The sequence below is a fragment of the Nomascus leucogenys genome, chromosome 8 (genome assembly GCF_006542625.1).
Source record: "Nomascus leucogenys isolate Asia chromosome 8, Asia_NLE_v1, whole genome shotgun sequence".
Lineage (NCBI taxonomy): Eukaryota > Metazoa > Chordata > Mammalia > Primates > Hylobatidae > Nomascus > Nomascus leucogenys.
The window spans coordinates 61,139,386-61,160,329 of NC_044388.1; the positions used below are offsets into that span (position 1 = coordinate 61,139,386).

Sequence of the window (20,944 nt, forward strand, 5' to 3'; positions counted from 1 at the left end):
TATTTGTTCACTTTGTATTTTAAATTTCCCTTTCTTGGTCAACTCTCCAGAAATGATTGACTTCCAAATCCACCACCTACCCCCTGGGAATCAACTCTATTTTTCACATTTCCAGTTTAGCATCTCTTTCCTCAATCACACATTCATCTGCACTCACCTAAAGGTTTGGTCAGCAGCATAGACTTATACTCTCTCTCTCTCTTTCTCTCACCTATGAGTCACTACAATTTCAGTAGAATTACAATAACGAGTTCAGAACCTGTCGCCCACACCTCACAGTAAGTAAAAGGAACCAGAAGACAGCTTTCTCCTCTTGTAAATGTCAAGTGTTCAGCATGTCTCCAGTGGGTGCTGAATAGAAAAGTAACCTCAAAGAAGTCAGTCCCTGGGTTGGAGCAAAGCTTTGGGAATTCAGAGTCCATAGTTGACTTTCCTACAAGGGCACATGATTGGTAGTTTCAGCTTCCTTTTTCATGAGGCTTAACTGTCTGCAGCACCAGCTTGGTGTCTGATTTGTTCTGATCGGGTGGGAGAGGGATACCCCACAAGACAAACAGCAGAGGATTTTCAGGTTTGTTTCAAGGGCAGCCAGCCCAGCTGTGTATAGGGAGTGGGGGGACAGGGGTGGTGTTGATGGTCTTCCTTCCAAGGCTTCTCAAATGTAAATGCTCTTTTCTTAACAAGCTGACCCACTGCACACCACACCATACTAATTAGCAATTCTGCTTGGTCAACAAAGGGTGCAAGAGGTTGTGGAAAACCCACAGTAGGGCTTGCATTTGGCTATCACTATGCCCTGCATGAAGATCTCAAAGTATTGTGCCTAAAAGTCATTACTGAGGTTTGGTAGGAAGGATATTAAACCAGAATAACTTGAGATACTAGCCAAGGTTTATTTTTGTTGTTGGGATTATTTTGTTACATTCAGACAGAGAGAAATGCATTTAGGCAGACGGGCATGATCTGCACTGGATATTTGACCAGGCAATCAGAAGCAAGGAAAGGAAGAAAGCCAGGCAAGAGGGAAGGGGTGGCATCAAACGTGCCCTCTGTATTTCGCTCCAGAAAACAGCTCACAGTTATGACTACCTGCCTTGTGTTGCAGCTCAGAATAAAAGTGGTGTTGCACCAAACTCTACTGGAGCAGCCTTCATGATTAGAAAGTACTCCACACCTTGGAGAGCTGAGGAGACATGAGAATAATTTTAAATGCAAATTAAATTGAGGGGGTAGCAGAGAAGAACACATAAAAGACAGTAAAACAAAACCTTTCAATTTTCTTAAATTAGCAGTCTAATGTGTTCTAAAGAGCAGCTCCACTCAGATCTCTTCTTAAGGGTTGCATTTCATCACAGTATAAATGGGCAAATCCATCACTTCCCTCTGCTCAGTGCTCTTGAAGCGAGATTGAAGGGAAAATTAGAAGCTGTTCATTTGGGCTTGCGGGCTCAGAAGCGTCGCACCGCTTTGTTTTGTACTCTACCGTGTCCTGTTGAAAGGGGTCAACAAGTGCCGGTGAGTATCCGCTAACTTCCAGACTCTTGCTTTCAAATATCTTTTTGGCTAATTTTCCTTTGCCGGGGATGGGGGTTGTGGGGGGGAATCTCCCACAAAATCTATGCTATAATGCATCTTTCAGAATCTGGGAAATTTCAGACAGCTTTTTAAGCTTCTTTCAGTGACTGATTTGCAGAAGGGAAGAGTTATTTTCAGCCTAGATGCCGGTGGCTTTTCTGTGTATTAATTATAACAGGGGAATGTCTAACATATGCTAAGCTAAAATGGCCTTTCCCTAAACTCCCCCATTGCCTGCCACTCTTACGCCAGCATTAGGGTAATAACCGGTGCCCCCACAAAAATTTCTAGAAAACTTTCCTATATATTAAATTTTTAATCATTTCATATTCTATTCTTTTGTAGCTGCAAATCGAACTAAGATTTGGGATTATAAAAATAAACAATGAAGACATAAATCTGTTTTGTTTTTTTTTTTTAATGACTATGACACTTCTCTGCCTAAGAGATAGGGGGCTGGGGAATAGCCCTGCATGAAGTATGCATGTGGATTTGATGATTTTCTGCCAAAGTTTTACACGGGAAACTGGTAATTTTCTTCCTTCGCAGGGGAGGGTGCAGAGGCTGAGGCTGGCGTCACCTTCCGTTGCTAAGGTAACGTGCTCTGGCCATTTTATCTGATAAAGGAAGTCCAGTGGACTGTATGCATTATTCATCGCTGTTCTAATCAAACAATCAAAATCGTTTACTTTCACCGGGAATATTTAGCAAGATCAAAGACACTCTGGCTGGAACGGCTCTTGTTTTACCGCTGACAGATAGCCTTTGATTTTTATTTTTTGCAGTAAGTATATTTGCTATCGGGGTACCTTTGGGTATTTTTAAAAGTTTTGTCTTACCAGACTTGATTTCTTAAATTAAAATACATACTGTTAGAAAGAAAAACCAATTGGATTAGACTTCCAAGCTTGGTTTTAATGACTTTGTCTTGTTCTTTCCAAAAAAAATATTCTGCACAAATAGAGATAATTCATTTGTGCAAGTATCGGGGAAAGGCTACATAGGCTTGAAAAAAGAACCCAACAGGCTGAATGTTTTCTGGGGAAGTATATTAGCTTTGTGACAGGCTAGTGTATGATAATATCATAGGGATCATTGCAATGCTGCAATCATTGTTGCTGCTCTACCAACCACAATTGTTTCTGAAAATCAGCCCCTGCCAGGCACAGGCAGGTGACGATCCTCTAGCACTTTATAAAATATGCCGAAGGGAATCGCCGGAAAGGAAGGAATTCAAAGCATTTGTACAGCAAATATGTCAGTGTGTGTCATAAACGCAAGGCATCTATGAGTGGAGGCTCAGATTTCCAGGCAATTTTCCCTGCTCCAGGGAAATCCGAAAGTCCCAGGATCCACTGAGGATCAACACTCACAACGGCTGACACTTAATGATGCTATTTATCAAATAGACCTTTTGAAAACTGACAGCATGTGAATTTAACAGTATATGTTCCAGAGAATATAAAGCAAGGAAAGGCTGGTATGTTATCTCTCTTTAGATCAGATCATCTGTTTTTCCTGGGTAGAATATATTACTTTTAATGAATGTTGGCTAAATGCGGCATTTTCTCATACGGTAGGAAAGCTATGCTGGGGGGTGGCTTTAGAATTGGAAATGTCAATCAAGTAGTAGAATATTATAATGGGATATTCTTATTCAAACATTTTAAAGTACATCTATATGTACACTTTATACTTAACATCTAAAATATTGTGGATTTTTTTCCTCTTTATAGGTGTTCCAGTGAACGTTTTCTCTCAAAACTCTGTGTTTGGAACATCAAGGATGGATTATCCCAAAATGGATTATTTTCTGGATGTGGAGTCTGCTCATAGACTCTTGGATGTTGAGTCAGCTCAAAGATTCTTCTACAGTCAAGGAGCTCAAGGTAATAAAATAAGAAAAAGAAACTCCTCTTATTTGCACGTCGGTTTTATATGAACAGCCACGTAGGCTGTAGCTGTTAAAGCTTTGCTCTGAAAGTTTAATAACCGGTATTTCTAAGTTGATAACCTCTACCAAATTTCTGCTGGAATTGAGGCAGGTATATAATAGAATAAATAAATCCACACTTCTTGGATGTGGTTAAATACCCAACTTTTGGTGCAAGTGCCCCTCAGAAAGCTATGTTAGAAGTGATTTCCTACCACCTTGTGTCCAACACTTATGTCCAAAAAGAAACAAGAATGCTCTTCCTCTTGGAGAATTTCCAGTTTGCAGCCACTGCACTTGAAATCTTAGGGCATCATGACCCAGTGGGCTGGAATCCAGCAGAATTAGGGGTTCCTGAGAGAAGCACTGAGCTTCTCTATAGCTGCCTTCTCTATTTTAGCTGAATTCAGTTACTGCCTCAGATAATTACTAGTGTACATTCGGGGAGCAAGCCTGTTGGGAAGTGTGGCTGACGTGTCTGTTTTTATTACATGTTTCAAGATGGTCAATTAGGTTCCAGTTTTCTTGCCCTTCTGTTGGGGTATTTAGAATGTTTTTCCACCACATTAAAGAAGAAGCTGGAGTGTTACATGGGATCTCGTGACAAGGAGGAGATTTTTTTTTTCACATATTTTCTGTTTTCCATGAAATGTTTAAGGTGTTCAGTCAAAGCAACTTGATGATGGGCATGTCCCAAAGGATACAGGTGATGCATCGAGAAGGAGGACAATATCACTATTTTAAAATAGAAAAGCAGTTGAATTCTTAGAAGTCACAAAGAAGAGCTGAGAAGAGAATGCAGTCAGTTTTTATAATTCTGGCATCTTTCACTTTACATGGTGATGAGAACTTCACACAGGCCACTGATAATATCCTGTCTGGGCTTTCCCAAGTGGTCCTCTGAAGTGCTTTTTACCTCCCTCTCAAGCCAACTTATCGTGGTAACCTCAGGGGGCTTGCAAACCTTCTCCTTCTCTGCTTCCATTTCCCAGAGCATGACCCAGTCTTCTTAAAGCCAAGAGGGGTTGGAAATGGTCTGGTTGATTTGCTGAGGTCCGTGTGCTCATCAGCAGAGCTGAAATTAGCAAAAGTGATATAATAGCAAACTCTCCTCAACCTTCTGGGTGTATGGAGTCAACATGGCTGTTCTCAGCCACTTAAAGAGAAATAAAAATGTGAGTGAAGAAGGAAAAGAGTGAGAGACTGGCCAGGACCTCCAACCTCTTCTGGGTCTGCAAGTAAGAAAATGCTGGAAGTAGATGTAGAACGGAGGCTGGAAGGGGGTGGGGGATGAAGTTAGGCTCAATCCCTTCTCCAGTCTCAAGGTCACACATTGCCACATCATTGGTCCATTCGACTGGAATGAGACAATTATGCTCTGTGGCGGGGTCATCCCGCTGAACCGCATGGCTGTTGGCAAAACAGAAAGGGGGGCAGCAGTTAATTATAGAGAATAAAGATTCCCACTTTGTCTTGCTGTGGGGATGGTTTAAGCCTTCAAGAAGACCGTGGGCTCCAAGCTCTTACGGAAGGAAAGCAGGCAGGGCGTGGGAGGCTCGGAGGACTCAAGGCAGCCTTCTGGTTTTCAGCAGATGGAGCTGGGGGTGGAGTGGTCAGAATTGTCACCATCAGTGACTGTGGTTTAGACACCGGAGCTGGAAGGACTAGCAAATGCATGGGAGGTGGCAGCATAAGCTACTGTTGCTCCCTCGAGTCATGTTCGTATTAGAGTAATCAGATGATGTTTCAATCAAGGATTCCTGGATTTGCAGGAGGGGCGGGGGTTCCCGCACACCTTGTCTAGGTCAGTGTTTCAAAACCCCCAGTCTTCCTGAATCAGATATCCTGGGGTAAGGCCTGTGAATTTGCATTTTAAGCAAGAGCTCCAGGGATGGCTACCTCACCAGTTCATCAGTCTAGGGACAGCATTTAAGAACCAGTCCACCTAATCCCGTTTTCTCCTCTTCCACCTCAGAACGGGAACATTGTCCTCATCACTAGAGGCAGGATGACATAGTGGTTGCAGGCTCCTCTGCAAAATGAAAACTGTAATAGTTCCTAATTCATAGGTTGTTAAGAGCATTAATGAGGTAAGATTTTAAAGTGCTTAAAACAGTGTCTGCCACATAAGAAATGCTACACACGAGCAAATCAATAAAGTAAAAATCCCAGGCAAAAGGCCATCCTCTTCTGTTTAAAACTTCATAATAGGCCAGGCACAGTAGCTCACGCCTGTAATCCCAACACTTTGGGAAGCCGAGGCGGGTGGATCACTGGAGGTCAGGAGTTCGAGACCAGCCTGACCAACATGGTGAAATACTGTCTCTACTAAAAATACAAAAATTAGCCAGGTGCAGTGGCACGCCTGTAATCCCAGCTACTTGGGAGGCTAAGGTAGGAGGATCGCTTGAACCTGGGAGGCAGAGGTTGCAGTGAGTGGGGGTGGCACCACTGCATTCCAGCCTGGGTGACAGAGTGAGATTCTGTCAAAAAAAAAACTTCACAATGAAGCCACTGCCTTGCAAACCAGAAATGTGGCCTGATAAAAGCTAAAAAGTTAAACCTATTTCTAGCAACAACAACAAAAAATAGAAATTTTAAATACAGTTTAAAATGCAGTGATTCATTTCTTGTCCTGTCAAAACCCAACTCAGGGCAAAACTGAAAAATAGCTCATCTTGCTGCTCCCCATCTGTCTTGTCCTTCATTTCATTTTAAAGATGAGAGTCCCTCTCCCTCCAACACCTTCCCTAGATCCCCAGCACACAGGACCTATCACCTTGGGAGGCTCCTTTCTCAAGTTCTGCTTTTACCATTACTTGGGGCTTGGCACTGCATTGCATGGGTTCCTCCACTGTAGCTTCCCTCCCCTTTGCACAGACTCCACAGTCTGTTCTGGACAACCAGCACCCCTTAGGTCTAATAAAGGAACAGTGAATAGGTGAAGGCCTGAGTACCATGGCCGGCACCCTTCCCATCCAAACCAGATGCACACATTGGCCTAGCTTGTATCTAACCAATGGCAAGGCTCCGAGGACCAGTGAAGGACGGCAAGTTGGGGGCCAGCTCTTGAGAAACACATTTGAGACAATTAGGGTCTCATGTTGTTGCTGAATCACTCCACCACATGGCAGTTCTGTATTCAGCCAGTCCAGCCAGTGCAGAGGATATTAGTAAGGCCAAGTAGCCCCAATTTGATAACTTCTAAAAAGAAGGCCAACTTGAAAGTACAGTATGGAGTTAAGTACCTAAAACTTGGGTGACCTAAGGCTTGGTTGGCTAAACTGTTGTGTGATTATTGCATTTTTGAGTAGTCTATTCTCACTGTCATGCAGAAATTTCTATAGACTGTTCAAATGTTCTTACAGATGTAAATGTTTTTAAAGGGGAAAGCAAGAAAATCTGAGTTCCCCTCTCTCATTTCCCACATGACAGCCTCATATCAATTTATTTACAAACTCATAAAGTTCCAGGAAGATAACACCTTTTGTATTAGTCATGCGCAAAATATTTATCCAAAGCAACAATGCCAGAATTATGTTTTTGATCCCCACAGAGTTGTTTTTTTAGATTTTTCTTGGAAAGTGGCAATAGTCTTCCCTTGAATAGAGGATGTTTTAGCTAGTTAAAGCAAGAGGAATCCAGGAGGGTGAGAAGAAAAAGAAGGAAAAAGGCAATTTATCATGAGACAAATTCTTTTGGAAGTCCCTGAGATTTTCAAAGGTGCCTGATCTATTCTTTTGAATAAAGAACCTGTTATCTTCTCCCACCTCCATTTTCCCCTGGTTGGACCTCAAGGTGGGGGAGATCAGCTGCCTCTCTCATGATTCTGCATTAGAAGGTATGATGTGTTGCAGAGGTCCTCCTGCTTGCCGCCTGTCAGTGAAGGGTCCTCCTGCTTGCCTCCTGTCAGTGAAGGAGGCTCTTTTGATTAACTAGTGAGTCGTTTGCCAATGGTAAATCCTAATACGAAGGGAGTTCTGCGAAAGTCCCCTTTAACTGAAAAGGAGAACTCCAGAGGTTAGAGATACACATGGCTTCAAATATCAACATGTCTTGGCATCACATAATTTGAGCTCATCTATGTTTCAGGTTTCTGACAATGCTACCCCATATACTCAACTTCAGACTCTGTAATTTTGTAGTGAACAATTGAACTTGAAGAGAAGACATATTATAAAATCACAAAACTAACATAGTGAGATTTTTAGGTTAAAATGGACATTATAAGCCAGGGACTGTCTTAGGTCTCTTCCTAAACCAAGAGAAACAGACCCTGGGAGGGCCAGCCCCAGGCTGTAGTGCTATTTTTTCAACTAGCCCATAGGTTTTTATGATGAATACTGGAGGTTGAGAACCACCGTTATGGATCATCAGTCACTTGCTACCCAGAGTGTGATCCCAGACAGCACCAGCTTCATTCATCTGGGGCTTGTTAGGAATGTAGAATCTCAGGCCCCGCCCTAGACCTAGAGAATCAGAATCTGCATTTTAACAAAGTCTCCAGGTAATTTATATTAAAGTTTGAGAAGAAACAATTGAATTCAGTGCACATTACAAACACCACCTGGAATCCTTGTTTTGGTCTTTTTTTTTTTTTTTTTTTTTTTTTTTTTTTTGAGAGAGCTGGCTCTGTTATCTCAGGCTAAAGTACAGTGACAGGATCATAGCTCACTGCAGCCTCAAACTCCTGGGCTCAAGTAATCCTCCAGCCTCATTCTCCCAAGTACCTGTAGGCACATGCCACCATGCCTGGCTAATTTCTTAAGTTTTACAGACAGAATCTTGCTATGTTTCCCAGGCTGGTCTTAAACTCCTGGCCTCAAGCAGTCCTCCCACCTCGGCCTCCCAAAATGCTGGGATTATAGGCCACACCTGGGAGCTTTCACAACCTAAATGCTAGAGTCCACTGTGGACCAATTAAATCAGAATCTCTGGGGATAACCCCCATGGAAATCTTTTAAACTGCCCCCACGAGATTCAAATGTGAGCCAGGGCTGAGAACTGCTGACCATTGTTTCATAGTAAAAGGTTTTAGCATCATGCAGCTATTCTTGCCTGAATAACTTTCTCCATCTAGGTCTTCCCCTTTAAATGAATTCGAACCATGGGGAAGATGCAAATGGACTTTTAAAAAGGACTACTGGCTGGCGCAGTGGCTCACGCCTGTAATCCCAGCACTTTGGGAGGCCGAGGCAGGCAGATGACCTGAGGTCAGGAGTTCAAGACCAGTCTAGCCAACACGGTGAAACCCGTCCCTACTAAAAATACAAAAGTTAGCTGGGCGTGGTGGTGGGCACCTGTAATCCCAGCTACTCAGGAGAGTGAGGCAGGAGAATCACTTGGACCCAGGAGGCGGAGGTTGCAGTGAACCGAGATCGCACCATTACACTCCAGCCTGGGTGACAGAGCGAGACTCCATCTCAAAAAATAAATAAATAAATAAAAATACAAAGGACTATGTATCAAGGGCTGCCCCTTGTATATTCATTGTATCTGTTAATCCTCAAAGGAACTTTGGGAAGCGGGAATCCTATGCTCACGTTGCAGACTAGAAAACTGAAGATTAATGAGGTGAAGTATCTTGAAAGGGCTGTACATTTAGACAACAGCAGAGTCAGAGTTTTCATTCACACATATCCGACTCCAAAGCCCAAGCTATTTTGTTTAAGCTATCTCATGCTGCTTGCCAGGCAGAGGCAACCTCTCATCTAGTTAGACTGATCAAATCAACCCCGCAGATCAGCGAAGGTAACTTCCCTGACCAAATCACACTTCCAGGGATGGTCAGGCTGTGGCTCAGAGTCATTCTGCTGGGAGCTCAAATCACACAGCTTAAAAGAAGACAGCAGAGACAGAACCGGATCTCATTTTACCACATCCATGCCCTGTCCACTGTGTGAGGTTTCTTTTCTAAAAACCATCAATATCCTTGGACATATAAATTACCTTCTAAAGGGAAAATATATTAAAAGGCAGCCAAATGACAAAAGTCACTAGGCAATCCTAGTGACTCCTGCTAATGATTCCCCTCTTTTATCATTTAAAATAACACGGCATTAGAACCAGGCGCAGTCGTCACTGTTACTTGTCATAATGCACCTTTTCTGTCGTCTACATTGTCTTGTTCAACAAAGGGAAATGCCAGTTTTGACAACTGATGAATGCCACAGTGAGCAGCTAAGAGTCTCTTTAGGTTGTTTTTGGAAATAGAGAGGAATTCATCCAAACCCCCCTCTCCCCTCACACCTCCACCCACCTCCACTCTTTGCCCACTCTGTGAAATCGGTCAGAACAGCTGACTTTTGAGTCTTTAGCTTTGAGTTAAATATACTCTAAACCTGACTCTAAACCTCTGGGACTTCTAAACATGGCCCCAAGAGACAAAGACATTTGGTAGCACTCCATTAGTTCAAAATCAGGAACAGTAGTAACAAACACAGAACGTGCTCATACTATTTCCTTTGCTGTGCTTACAGGGAGACCCAGCCCCATTGTCACCTCCCCTGTGAAACTTTGCTTGACTTTCCCAGGCCTTCCTCCCATTGCCTATACTACAGCTGTTCACGCCTACACTACAGCCATTGTCATCATCTATGATTCTGCCTCCACCACCTGCTAGATGCATGAGCTCATATAAATGGCTTTACTTCTTTAAACCTCAGATTCCTCATCAAAATAGATATAATGCTAGCTCTGAATCCGTAGGAGACTTTGGGAATTAAGTGAAGCACGCCTATAAAGTGTCTAGTACCTTGTCTATTGTTATTGATTAGTTATTGATACTCTTGTTTTACGATTACTTAAGTGTATGTGACTTACCTCAATCACAGTGATCTCCTTAAATAGCATTTTCTTGGTGCTTAATATCATCCTTCTTATACAGTAGAAGCATTAACATTTATTAAATGTCTCTGTTGAACTGATAGGGTGAGAATGCTTAAATCTATACTATAAAAAGAATTTTTTAAAAAATTGTAATGTTTTTAACATTTTTATGGGTACATAGTATAAAGATACATTTTAGACTCCAGGAAAGGGTGTGATTATTCAAGATTTAGAAAATAGAACCTCCTAAGTCTTTTAAAGAATTAAAATCTTTAGTTGAAAAAGGAGGCTGCATAAGACGGAAGGGAAGGACATGCAAAAATAACATTCAAATACATAGAGATATAAGTAATGGAAGCAAGTCATCAACTCTGCTGCATCTCGTATAAGACAGAAGAAATTAAACAAAAGTAAGAATATACAGTGGGGAAATTTAGGTCTATTACTGAAAAAAATCAATCTTTTAAAATAGACTTCCAGGGATCCCTGAGTAGTATCCTTCTGAAAAGGGCTTTTTGATACAGAATAGTCTGGGATGATGGAGTTTTCATTCTGCCTAAAAGCAGAATTATGGAATAGGCAAACGCCCAACTTTTACTGCGGTGAGCTTGATTGAGTTGAGTTTAAAAGCTGCTCTGAACATGTCCAGAAAGCCAGCTCTGAGCTGCAACTTGAGATCCCCTTTTCCCTTCCTTGTTAGACGTTTACTGTCTAGTTTTTATACTTTTTGGCTGATTAATCCTCAAACTAGTTACCATCCCACTCATGCTTCTAACCAGACTCGAAGGAAGGCGGGTGTAGACACCCACCTAAAACCACACATTGGAAACACACAAGCTGAGAACCACTCACTAGAAGTCTGGCCATGGTGTTTTAGGGGTCTTGCATAGTGGAAGTCAGGTTGTCTTCTTCCTCCATGCCTGTCTCCTCCTGAGCCCTTCATGTCCTGACCTTACATATGGCTCATATGTGGACCTGCAGGTCTGATTTGCTTCAGAAGGCCTGGGGCAGGAACAGTGCTTGCAACCCAATCCTCACCTGGACACGATTAATCAACTGGGTTATAACTTTTTCCAGTCTCCCTTCTAATGTCCTCCCACCTTCCCCTCAGAGTCCTGCTAGGCAATATCCTATATTTTTGTTGGTTTGCTATCCAAATAGTTGATATGTAATCATACTGTTTTCCAGACCTTTGTCTCTGAGAAGTGCTTCAGATGAGAATTTATTTTTTGTTGTTTCCAGTCTTGGTGTTTGAGCCATCGCCCTCAACAAATACTTGTTTTATTTTGTTTTTGTTTTTCGTTGTTGTTGTTTTTCTCCATCACTCTAGTCAGGAAGCAGTACATGGCACTTCACTCACAGCTGACAAACTAACTACCAAGCCTACCCTCCTAACTGCCCACTCATTCCATTTCAGACCTCTAATTGTTCACACCCAGGCTTTCCAAACCTGTGTTTAATACAGGGAACATGATGTGTGAAAAAGACAGTGAAGGTAGATCAAGACAAAAAATATCGTGGAGCTAGCCAGCCTGTCAACTCCAATAGATACATAGATGACCATTGAATCCAACCCTCCTGTTCTGGAGTGTGCCCTGGGAACAGGACGATTCTCTGTACGCAAAGTCTCATTCTTGGTGCTCACAATTTAACTGTACACAGCCTTTTGATGCTCTTAGTGCCTTTGCCCCCAGCAAGAATCTGCTTTGCCATGTATTGTGATCTAGGACTCATACATAAAGTAGGGCATGGGGATGAGAGGAAGAGGGAGAGAAAATGAGAGCCAGAGAAGAAGAAAATGATGTGAAAATACAATGAACTAATTTCAATCAATTAATCATTCCTGCTCTCACATACCACACATGAGAGGCAGCCCACACTCACCCAGCGCCAGCCATGACCCAGTTAGCATAAACAATTCACCAGGTGCTGGGGAAATCATTCTCCCTCCTCATTTGCCCAAACAAATCTGTTTCCTCAAAAATGTTGGTACCACCCTTTGTGCCTGTGCTAGCAGAGGAAAGGATAGAGAGCCTAACACTTCAAAATCAGCCCATGCCAACATCATTTGTAATATTTTTAAGAATTTCTCAGTAAGCAGTTAGACACACACTTATGCAAAACCATGGAATGAATATTTGTGTTAAATTGGACTTCTGAAGTACTAGGACTCAACAAAGTTATCTTCAAGATCTACATATCCTTTTTCAATCATAAAAGCAAAGCAAGGGGAGTGTTAATGCCTTTGGCCAAAAGGGGAAAAAAAAGGAGAGGGCCAGGCACAGTGGCTCACACTTGTAATTCCAGCACTTTGGGAGGCCGAGGCTGGTGGATGGCTTGAGGCCAGGAGTTACAGACTAGCCTGGGCAAGATAACAAGATGCCATCTCTACTATGTATGTGTATATATATATATATATATATATTTAATTAGCTAGGCATGGTAGTGGACACCTGTAGTCCCAGCTACTCAGGAGGCTGAGGCGGGCAGATTGCTTGAACCCTGGACTTCCAGGTTGTAGTGAGCTATGATCACGCCACTGCACCAGCCTGGGCAACGGAGTGAGATTCTGTCTTTAAAAAATCAAGAAGAATAAAATCAACCCTACACAACTATTTAATTTTTTTGTATTTACTTTTAATTTCTTTCACATACCTTTGGAATTTTACAAGGTTATATTTATGGCACCTATAAAACTGGGGGTATGCATAAAATAGTTTCCCATATTGGCTTAAGAATATCATAGTGTTTAGGACTTGAGCTTTAGAATTGCACAGCTCTGAGTTCAAAGGATGATTTTCACTTCCTAGCTTGTGACTTTAGGCAAGTTATTTAATCTCTCTCTGCCTCACCTTTCCCTTTTGAATGCAAATGACAGTAATAAGAATTCTTAACCCAACAGGTTATTTTGAGGATTAAATGAACCATAGTTTCACAAACTGTGGTACGATATATAATTTTCAGGTAATACGTAACTCTTTCATAATAATCACGTATTTATTTTATGGTGTTTTAGAAAAACGTAAATAGAAAAACTAATTAAAATATAAGAATATATAGCCAGCACTGCACACTTACAGACCACTGCTTAGAGCAAGCAGTACAAGAAAAATAGGCTGATTAAGTCCATTTAAGGAGTAATATTAAGTAAATAATAGGCTAGATGGCACTCAGCTACAGCAAAATACATAAAAAGTCACATAGGAATGACTAAAGTTTAGAAACAGACAAATATAAAGCATGAAGCAAGATGTCAAGCACCTGATACATGTTTAATAAATGTCAGCTCTTATGATAATTGTGCTTTAATTTTGTCAAGCCTCAGAGGAAATAGGCAGGGCTTCTGCTTCCCAAGAGAGACCCCCACCCACCCCATCACTTCTTTTCTCTGACGCCATTTCTTTCCGATTCAAATTTCTAAGCCCTTTGGAGACACGAAACAGCCTTAAAACACAAGAACAAGAACAAAGCAGCGCAACTTTGATTTTAAAATAAAATTACTAACAAATTCCAAAAGTATCCTCTGTATCATTCTGCCTCTGGGTAACATTAGCTAAACTGTATTGATTTCCTCTGAAATCAGAGCAAACTCTATAGTTTATCATCGATGCAGCTTTGTTTCTAAGTTGGCTTCAAGGTGAGAAGACAATTCGCTTGCATTTGAGGGAGGACAAAAAAGAAGACTCTGGGCTGTGTGAAGTGGCCTGTGATAAGGCATGAATAGGCATGGGAAGAGGGTGAACAATCTGGAGAATTGCACGTGTTAGACTCTGCCTAGGCTGACAGGTTATATTGTAGAGATGGAGAATGGCATAAGAGAAGACTAGAACAGCAGGCAGGGGTCATGGCACATGAGGCTGTGCCATGCCAGACCAAGGAATCCCAAAGCTGATACTGAATCCACTAAAGCAGCGAATACAGAGGAGATGTTATCAGGTCTGCTTTTATAGAGATCATTATTATAGAGGACACAGTGGGGAGGAAGACCAGAGGCAAGGAGAGGCATCAGGAGGCTACTGCAGTGACTCAAACAAGAAGAAAGCCTAAAGAGGGAACTGACTGAGAGAATTCAAAAGGGGAGAGGATTCTAGAAACATTAGCTTTTTTTCCTGATTATGTGATGACAAAGTAGGTAGACAGAAAGTGAGAGAGAGGTTCTTTGAATGCTCCCCACATGTTATATTTGGGCCTGCTCGATGAATGATGCAGCCCTTCCCTGAGAGGGAGAATACAGGGGGATGACCAAGATGAAGGCAGGAAAAAGAAATTCCATTTAAAGCATACTGAGTTTGGAGATCCTATGGAATAGCCAAGCCTAGATTACCAGTATGGAGTAAGTTCCATGGATCTAAAGCTTGGTATGGAGATCTTGGAAAACCATCCAAAATATTCTATGTTCCTCAGTAACTCCTAAAATAATTTCACTAACATGTTTTACATTGGCCTCTGAATATGTGGTTCTACTGGGCCTTTAATTTTCCTTTCACATTATTTAGAAGATTGCGAGATTGTTTAAAGAAACATATTTTCTAAATGAAAAGTTTTTTCTATAAATACAAAATTTTGTTCCTAGCACCAGTACTTACAATTAATACTCTATTTGAAATATTTACATGAGCCAAATGTTTGAAGTCATTAAGAATATTGCAAATTCTGGTTTGTATTTTATAATAAGCAAAATTATCAGTTAACACTTATAAGGTCATTAAAAAAACACATGTGTTTTGTTTTAAAAAAAAACTCAATGCAGCTCAATCATTGTATATAACTATAGCTTGTTCCAAAATGCTGCAAAGGAAGAGGAAAAAGGGAATTCAGCTAGAGCTGGTTAAAAATAGACCTTCCTTTTTAAAAACATTTATTTTAAGTTCAGGGATACATGTGCAGGTTTGTTACATAGGTAAACTTGTGTCATGAGTGTTTGTTGTACAGATTATTTCATTACCCAGGTATTAAGTCTAGTACCCATTTGTTATTTTTCCTGACCCTCTCCTTCCTCCTACCCTCCGGCCTCCAATAGGCCCCAGTGTGTGTTGTTCCCCTTTATGTGTCCATGTGTTCTCATCATTTAGCTCCCACTTATAAGTGATAACGTGGTATTTGGTGCTGCATTAGTTTGGTAAGGATAATGGCCTCTAGTTCCATCTATGTCCTTGCAAAGGACATGATCTTTTTCTTTCTTATGGCTGCGGTACATATACACCATGGAATACTGTGCAGAATATTATCTTTTATTTATTTATTTATTTATTCATTTATTTATTTATTTGAGACGGAGTCTTGCTCTGTTGCCCGGGCTGGAGTGCAGTGGCATGATATTGTCTCACTGCAACCTCTGCCTCCCGGGTTCAAGCAATTCTCCTGCCTCAGCCTCCCGAGTAGCTGGGATTACAGGTGCCTGCCACCATGCCTGGCTAATTTTTGTATTTTCTGTAGAGACGGGGTTTCACCATGTTGGCCAGGCTGGTCTTGAGCTCCTGACCTCATGATCTGCCCGCCTTGGCCTCCCAAAGTGCTGGGATTACAGGTGTGAGCCACCATGCCCGGCCATATTACCTTTTTAAAACCCATGCAGTAATATATTCTGTTTTATTTAGTTGATTATGCACTGTTTGGTGACTAAATCTGATAGGTGACAGGCAGAGAAGAAACTGCTTGGCTTAGCCCAATTGAATTCTTGTCTCTGAAAAGCAAGACCACATTCCAAACATCACACTGCAAGAGATATTTTTACATTAGCCTTATATCTGATGCTGGCTTAATTATCTGGATATGTACACTGAAACTGCAACAGAAAACGAGAGTAAGCAGACTCATACTATGTGCCAAGGGCTTTGTATTTATTATCTCATTTTATCTATAAAAAGGAAATTTATTGGGCACATGATGTTGACCCCATTTTACAGATGAAGTAATCTATGTTTCTAATAATCAAGTGACTTCCCAAGGTCACAGCTATTCGTAATGGAGCCAGAATTATAATCTTGAGCTTTTGGATTCTTCCCACTGCAACTGGTGGTCCTACATTATTTTGGCGACCATGGAAATACTGGCAAAGACATCCATGTACGGGCATGTGGGGACGGACAGATGCTCATGTGTCGCCACACATTCAAAGGTAGAATGTCTCAATGTTGTGCGATACAAATGTGGCAATGGAGCCATTTTATGTCATTATACTCAGGTTCAACTTCTTAAAGGAAAGTTTTACCTTTTTTTTTTTTTTATTTGGGAAACTATCAAAATGGAATGGTGGGGCCTCTGACCCTTAAACTGAGTTGCAGAATATGTGATTTGCTTGCAGTTCCTGGGAGGTGGGGGAGAAGGGCAACCTGCCCGAGTCTCCACGGGAGTTTCTTACGATACACATAACTTGTTTTTCCCTCTCACTACCAATGCAACATATAGTAATTATAGAAAATTTTAAAATATATAGGCAAACAACAAAACAAAACTCAACTAGCCCCACCATCTAAAAATAGGTATACTTTACAACCTGGTGAATATTCTTATATTCTTTTTATACGAATGGGCACACACAGATTTTTTTTTTTTTTGGTGTTGTTTATTTTAAGACATTTTTATTATTTATTTATTTTTCTTTAGTTCTAAAAAAATGGGGTACATGTGCAGAACGTGCAGGTTTGTTACATAGGTATACGTGTGTCGTGGTGGTTTGCTGCACCTATTGACCCATCCTCTAAGTTCCCTTCCCTCACCCCTCACCCCAAAACAGGCCCTGGTGTGTTTTGTTCCCCTCCCTGTGTCCATGTGTTCTCATTGTTCAACTCTCACTTATGAGTAAGAACATGCAGTGTTTGGTTTTCTGTTCCTGTGTTAGTTTGCTGAGGATGATGGCTTCCAGCTTCATCCATGTCCCTGCAAAGGACATGATATCATTCCTTTTTATGGCTGTGTAGTATTCCATGGCACACACAGATTTTTCTAACTTAAATCAAGCTCCTCAGATTTATTGCTTTTAATTTTTCTATATCTTAGTAAACAATAAAATAATTCTTTTTACCTTGAAGTAGTTCATTCTAACTGAATTATGAAATAATCAGACACAGTTTGGGCTATGATGGAAAGGTCAACCATGCTTTGCTTTTTCCCAGTGGGTGACTTTGCCAGCTGGGTTGATGTCCCTGGATCTGTCCTGCCATTATTTACTAGACAGAGTCTCTGACTAATACCTCGTGATCTAATCACTGTCATCAGCCCATCTGTAGACACAACAGAATGCAAATAAAATATCTATGTAATCTATATTGGGTGGTTCTTCCTTCTTAGATTCATACATTTAGAAATTTTTATGTTCTTTCCCCTCTACAAACACAATGTCTTCTCCTTATTATAGACGGATGCATTTTATTATGTATCATGAGCAAATGCCAGATATTTGTAATGTTTCATTTAACAGGATATTTGTAATGTTTCATTTAACAGTATAATTACTACAATAATAGGACATCAGAGCTGGAAGGGACTTAATTTAATTAGCTCATTTTACAGGTGGTAAAACTGAGGCTTAGGGAAGACAGGAAAAGCAAACACTGTTTATTAAATACCTAACATATAACAGAAACTATGCAGATTTGTTTCATTCGAAACTGCAAACCTATGAGTTAGATATTATTGCCCCTAATTTATAAGAAATTAAACCTCAGAATGATCAAAAATTGACCTAATACCACACAACTATGAAGAGGTGAAGCCAGGATTCAAACATGAGTCTTTCTGGCTTCACAGTTTTACCCTACAACATCCTGCCTTTCTGGAGAGAAATAGCTTAGCTAAACCAGATGGAGGTAGATGGTAGCACAGCAGGAGCCAGAACCCAGTTTCTCAATGTCTCATCCGTGCCCATATCTCTACATCCTGTTGTCTTCTTGTATATGGGGCTCAAATAGGATTAAAGCCCCTGCAGCCTTTGCCTCTGAAGTTATTTTGCAAGTAACCAAGCCCAGAAGTTTGCCACACAAACATATGTCCAAGTATATATCACTTGTGTGTACACTGAATATGAATTAGAAATACTAGAACCTTTAGATTTCAAATGATGTCATTAATTACAGCAACTATATTGAAAATCAGCCACGTGGAAGATATAAAATCAAAATATATGAGTCTTAATGTTACCTGTACTATGAAATAAGATTGGAAAAGTGACTTCTATATCTAAACGAGGAATGCTCAACATTTAAATAATAGAAATCTGCTTGGGTCTCTGCCCAACTCAGTTCAACATACAAAGCCTGAAGCACATTTTCTTTTTCTGCATCTAGCATGATTTAGCAGCCAGCCCCCAGCCCCTCTGCACAGTGTCTACTTTAAGAAACTGGGAGGAAAGGAAGCAATGAACATTTGTTTCCCGCCTACCATTTGTCAGGCTCTATGTTAGGTGTTTTGCATTTATTATATAATGTTTTATCCTCCCAAGGCCCAGTGAGAGAGTTTATTTTATTTCTAGTTTACATATAAGGAAACCAAAGCTTGGAGAGCTCACTAACTTTTTTATAAGGTCTAATAAGCTTGGGAATTATGCCAAGGTTTAATTTCTCAGCCACAGCCTTGCTTGGAGCTGGCTAGTAATAATAGTCTTAACATAATAAATGTTTATCAGGAATTTCCTTTGCCAGAGACTATGTGAATTGTATGTCTGAATCCTTGTAATGGCCCCAAGTTGTGGGTACTATGTTAGTCCCATCTTATAGATGTATAAGAGGTAAGTGACCTGCATGAAGTCATGCAACTATTAAGCACGACATTTGGATACAAACTCAGGAAGCTCAAAGACCGTACTGTTAACCATTACTTCCTATTGTCTGGAAGAAAAATAATATCCACATTATTTTGTTAATATATTCATACAAGTGAAAATTATAAAGTGCCGCAAGATGAGCAGAGACAAAGGAAGAGAAAGTTACTGTAGTCTCATGGTGGTACTGGAGACAGGAATAAAAACATTTCAGCCATAGAGGATGGGCAGAGTTTAGACATGTTCACATGGGGAGAAGGAAAAGAAAGGTTTTCCACTGTAAAGATTTGTGCCGTCATTTAATTTTTGTTTTCTGTCTTAAAATTTGCTAATAGTTCAATCAAACTGGTTAAGATTCCAGTTTTCTGATAGACATAGATAGTATTAGGCATTAACAATTGATGCTCTGAGTCCATTGTGAACCCGCAGTTATTACTTTTCTCTTGCTGTGTATCAAATTACCCCAAAATTTAGTGACTTAAAACAACAAACACACTATCTGACAGTTTCTGTGGGTCAAGAATTAAGGAGAGTCTTAGCCGGGCTGTTCGGGTTTAGGGTCTGAGGTGACAGTCACAAGGTTGGCTGGGGCCGTAGTTAGCTGAAAATTTAACTGAGGCTTTCAAGGTGGCTCATGCCCATGACATCTAGCAGGAGGCTTTGATGCCTTGCTACATGAGCCTCTCCGTAGGCTGCTGGTGTGTCCCATCTCGTTGCAGCTGACCTTCCCCAAAACAAGATCCCAAAGAGGAAGCAAGGCAAAAGCCACAAGACATTTTATGACCTAACCTCAGAAGTGATATACTATCACTTATAGCATATTCTTGTGGTCACAGAGACCAAGCCTAATTCACTGTAGGAAGAGATTACACAAGGGCATGAGTGCCAAGAGTCGGGGTTCATCAAGGGCCGTTTTGGAAGCTGGCTACCTCAATACACATGTTTTGACAGGGGCAGGACAATTTCAAAAGAAAGAGGGAACATAGCTCATACCCTTAAACAGTTTTTGTTAATATGTCTCACATCATCAAGTGGTTTCAAAACTAGGCACAATATTGCATAATTATATAGGCTGTCTGGGAGAGAAGTCACCATACCAATGTTAGGGTAGCTATTGAATTGTCTTTCATTCATCTATATACAGGCAACAAGAAAAGCTAGGTATTCACACTTTAAAGAAGTGTAAGAGCAAGGTCAATATTTAGACCCATATTGTTATAGGAAACAGGGCTGGCTTCCATCTCTTTGGGACTTAAGTCCTTCAAGATATGGCTGCACAAGTTGTGGACTTGATTCTTCCTATGAAGTGAATGATGTATCCCTGAAGCTGTGCAACATTAAAGACCTAAGTTGGGGCCCAGAGGAACACAGTAGAGCTGGAACCCTGAGCTGCAATAGTAGAAACAAGGCAGCCACCTCCTCTCCCTGCGTAGCCCACAGAATCAGCCACATACATACAAAAGGGAACAAATATCAGAACTTTGTGTAGTGGACAGCTCCTTTAATGACAAGTTTAAGCAGAGAGAACTGAGATGTACCAATAACATTTCCTCAGATGTTTTGTTTTCTAGCAAAGTATTCATATGCATAGAAAAAGAAAAATGTTCCAGGATCTATGTACTAAATTTAGTTGTAATAAAAAGTCCAAAAAGCTTTTTGGTATGTTTTTGTGAAACCTATTTAAGATTAGCAAGTTATTACCGAAAGTTGGGTTATTATAGTTAATGATATTCATCCCCATCATTTACATTTTGTAGCTTTTCATGAATGATTTTCAGTATTGCCACTATAATTAGTGATACTGTACTAGATTTAATTGTGAGGTGTAAAAGTTCTTATATTTCTAACTC

The 20,944-nt window shown here is 40.8% G+C and overlaps 1 protein-coding gene across 8 annotated transcripts in view; it reads left to right on the forward strand.

Annotated features, from left to right (window-relative positions):
* The first annotated feature begins 1,223 nt into the window (after nucleotides 1-1,223).
* PHACTR1 (phosphatase and actin regulator 1) overlaps nucleotides 1,224-20,944 on the forward strand; it is a 581,376-nt gene continuing 561,655 nt past the window's right edge. Inside the window, exons 1-3 of one of the 8 annotated variants that reach the window (XM_030817298.1) lie at nucleotides 1,224-1,515; nucleotides 2,125-2,359; nucleotides 3,312-3,464. In XM_030817298.1, coding sequence (XP_030673158.1) covers nucleotides 3,362-3,464 — 103 coding nt within the window. In that variant the 5' untranslated portion in view covers nucleotides 1,224-1,515; nucleotides 2,125-2,359; nucleotides 3,312-3,361. Of the gene's footprint in view, nucleotides 1,516-2,124; nucleotides 2,360-2,768; nucleotides 3,056-3,311; nucleotides 3,465-20,944 lie in introns of those variants that run through there. The other 7 variants (XM_012509150.2, XM_003263517.4, XM_003263518.4 and 4 more) reach the window with 7 other exon arrangements.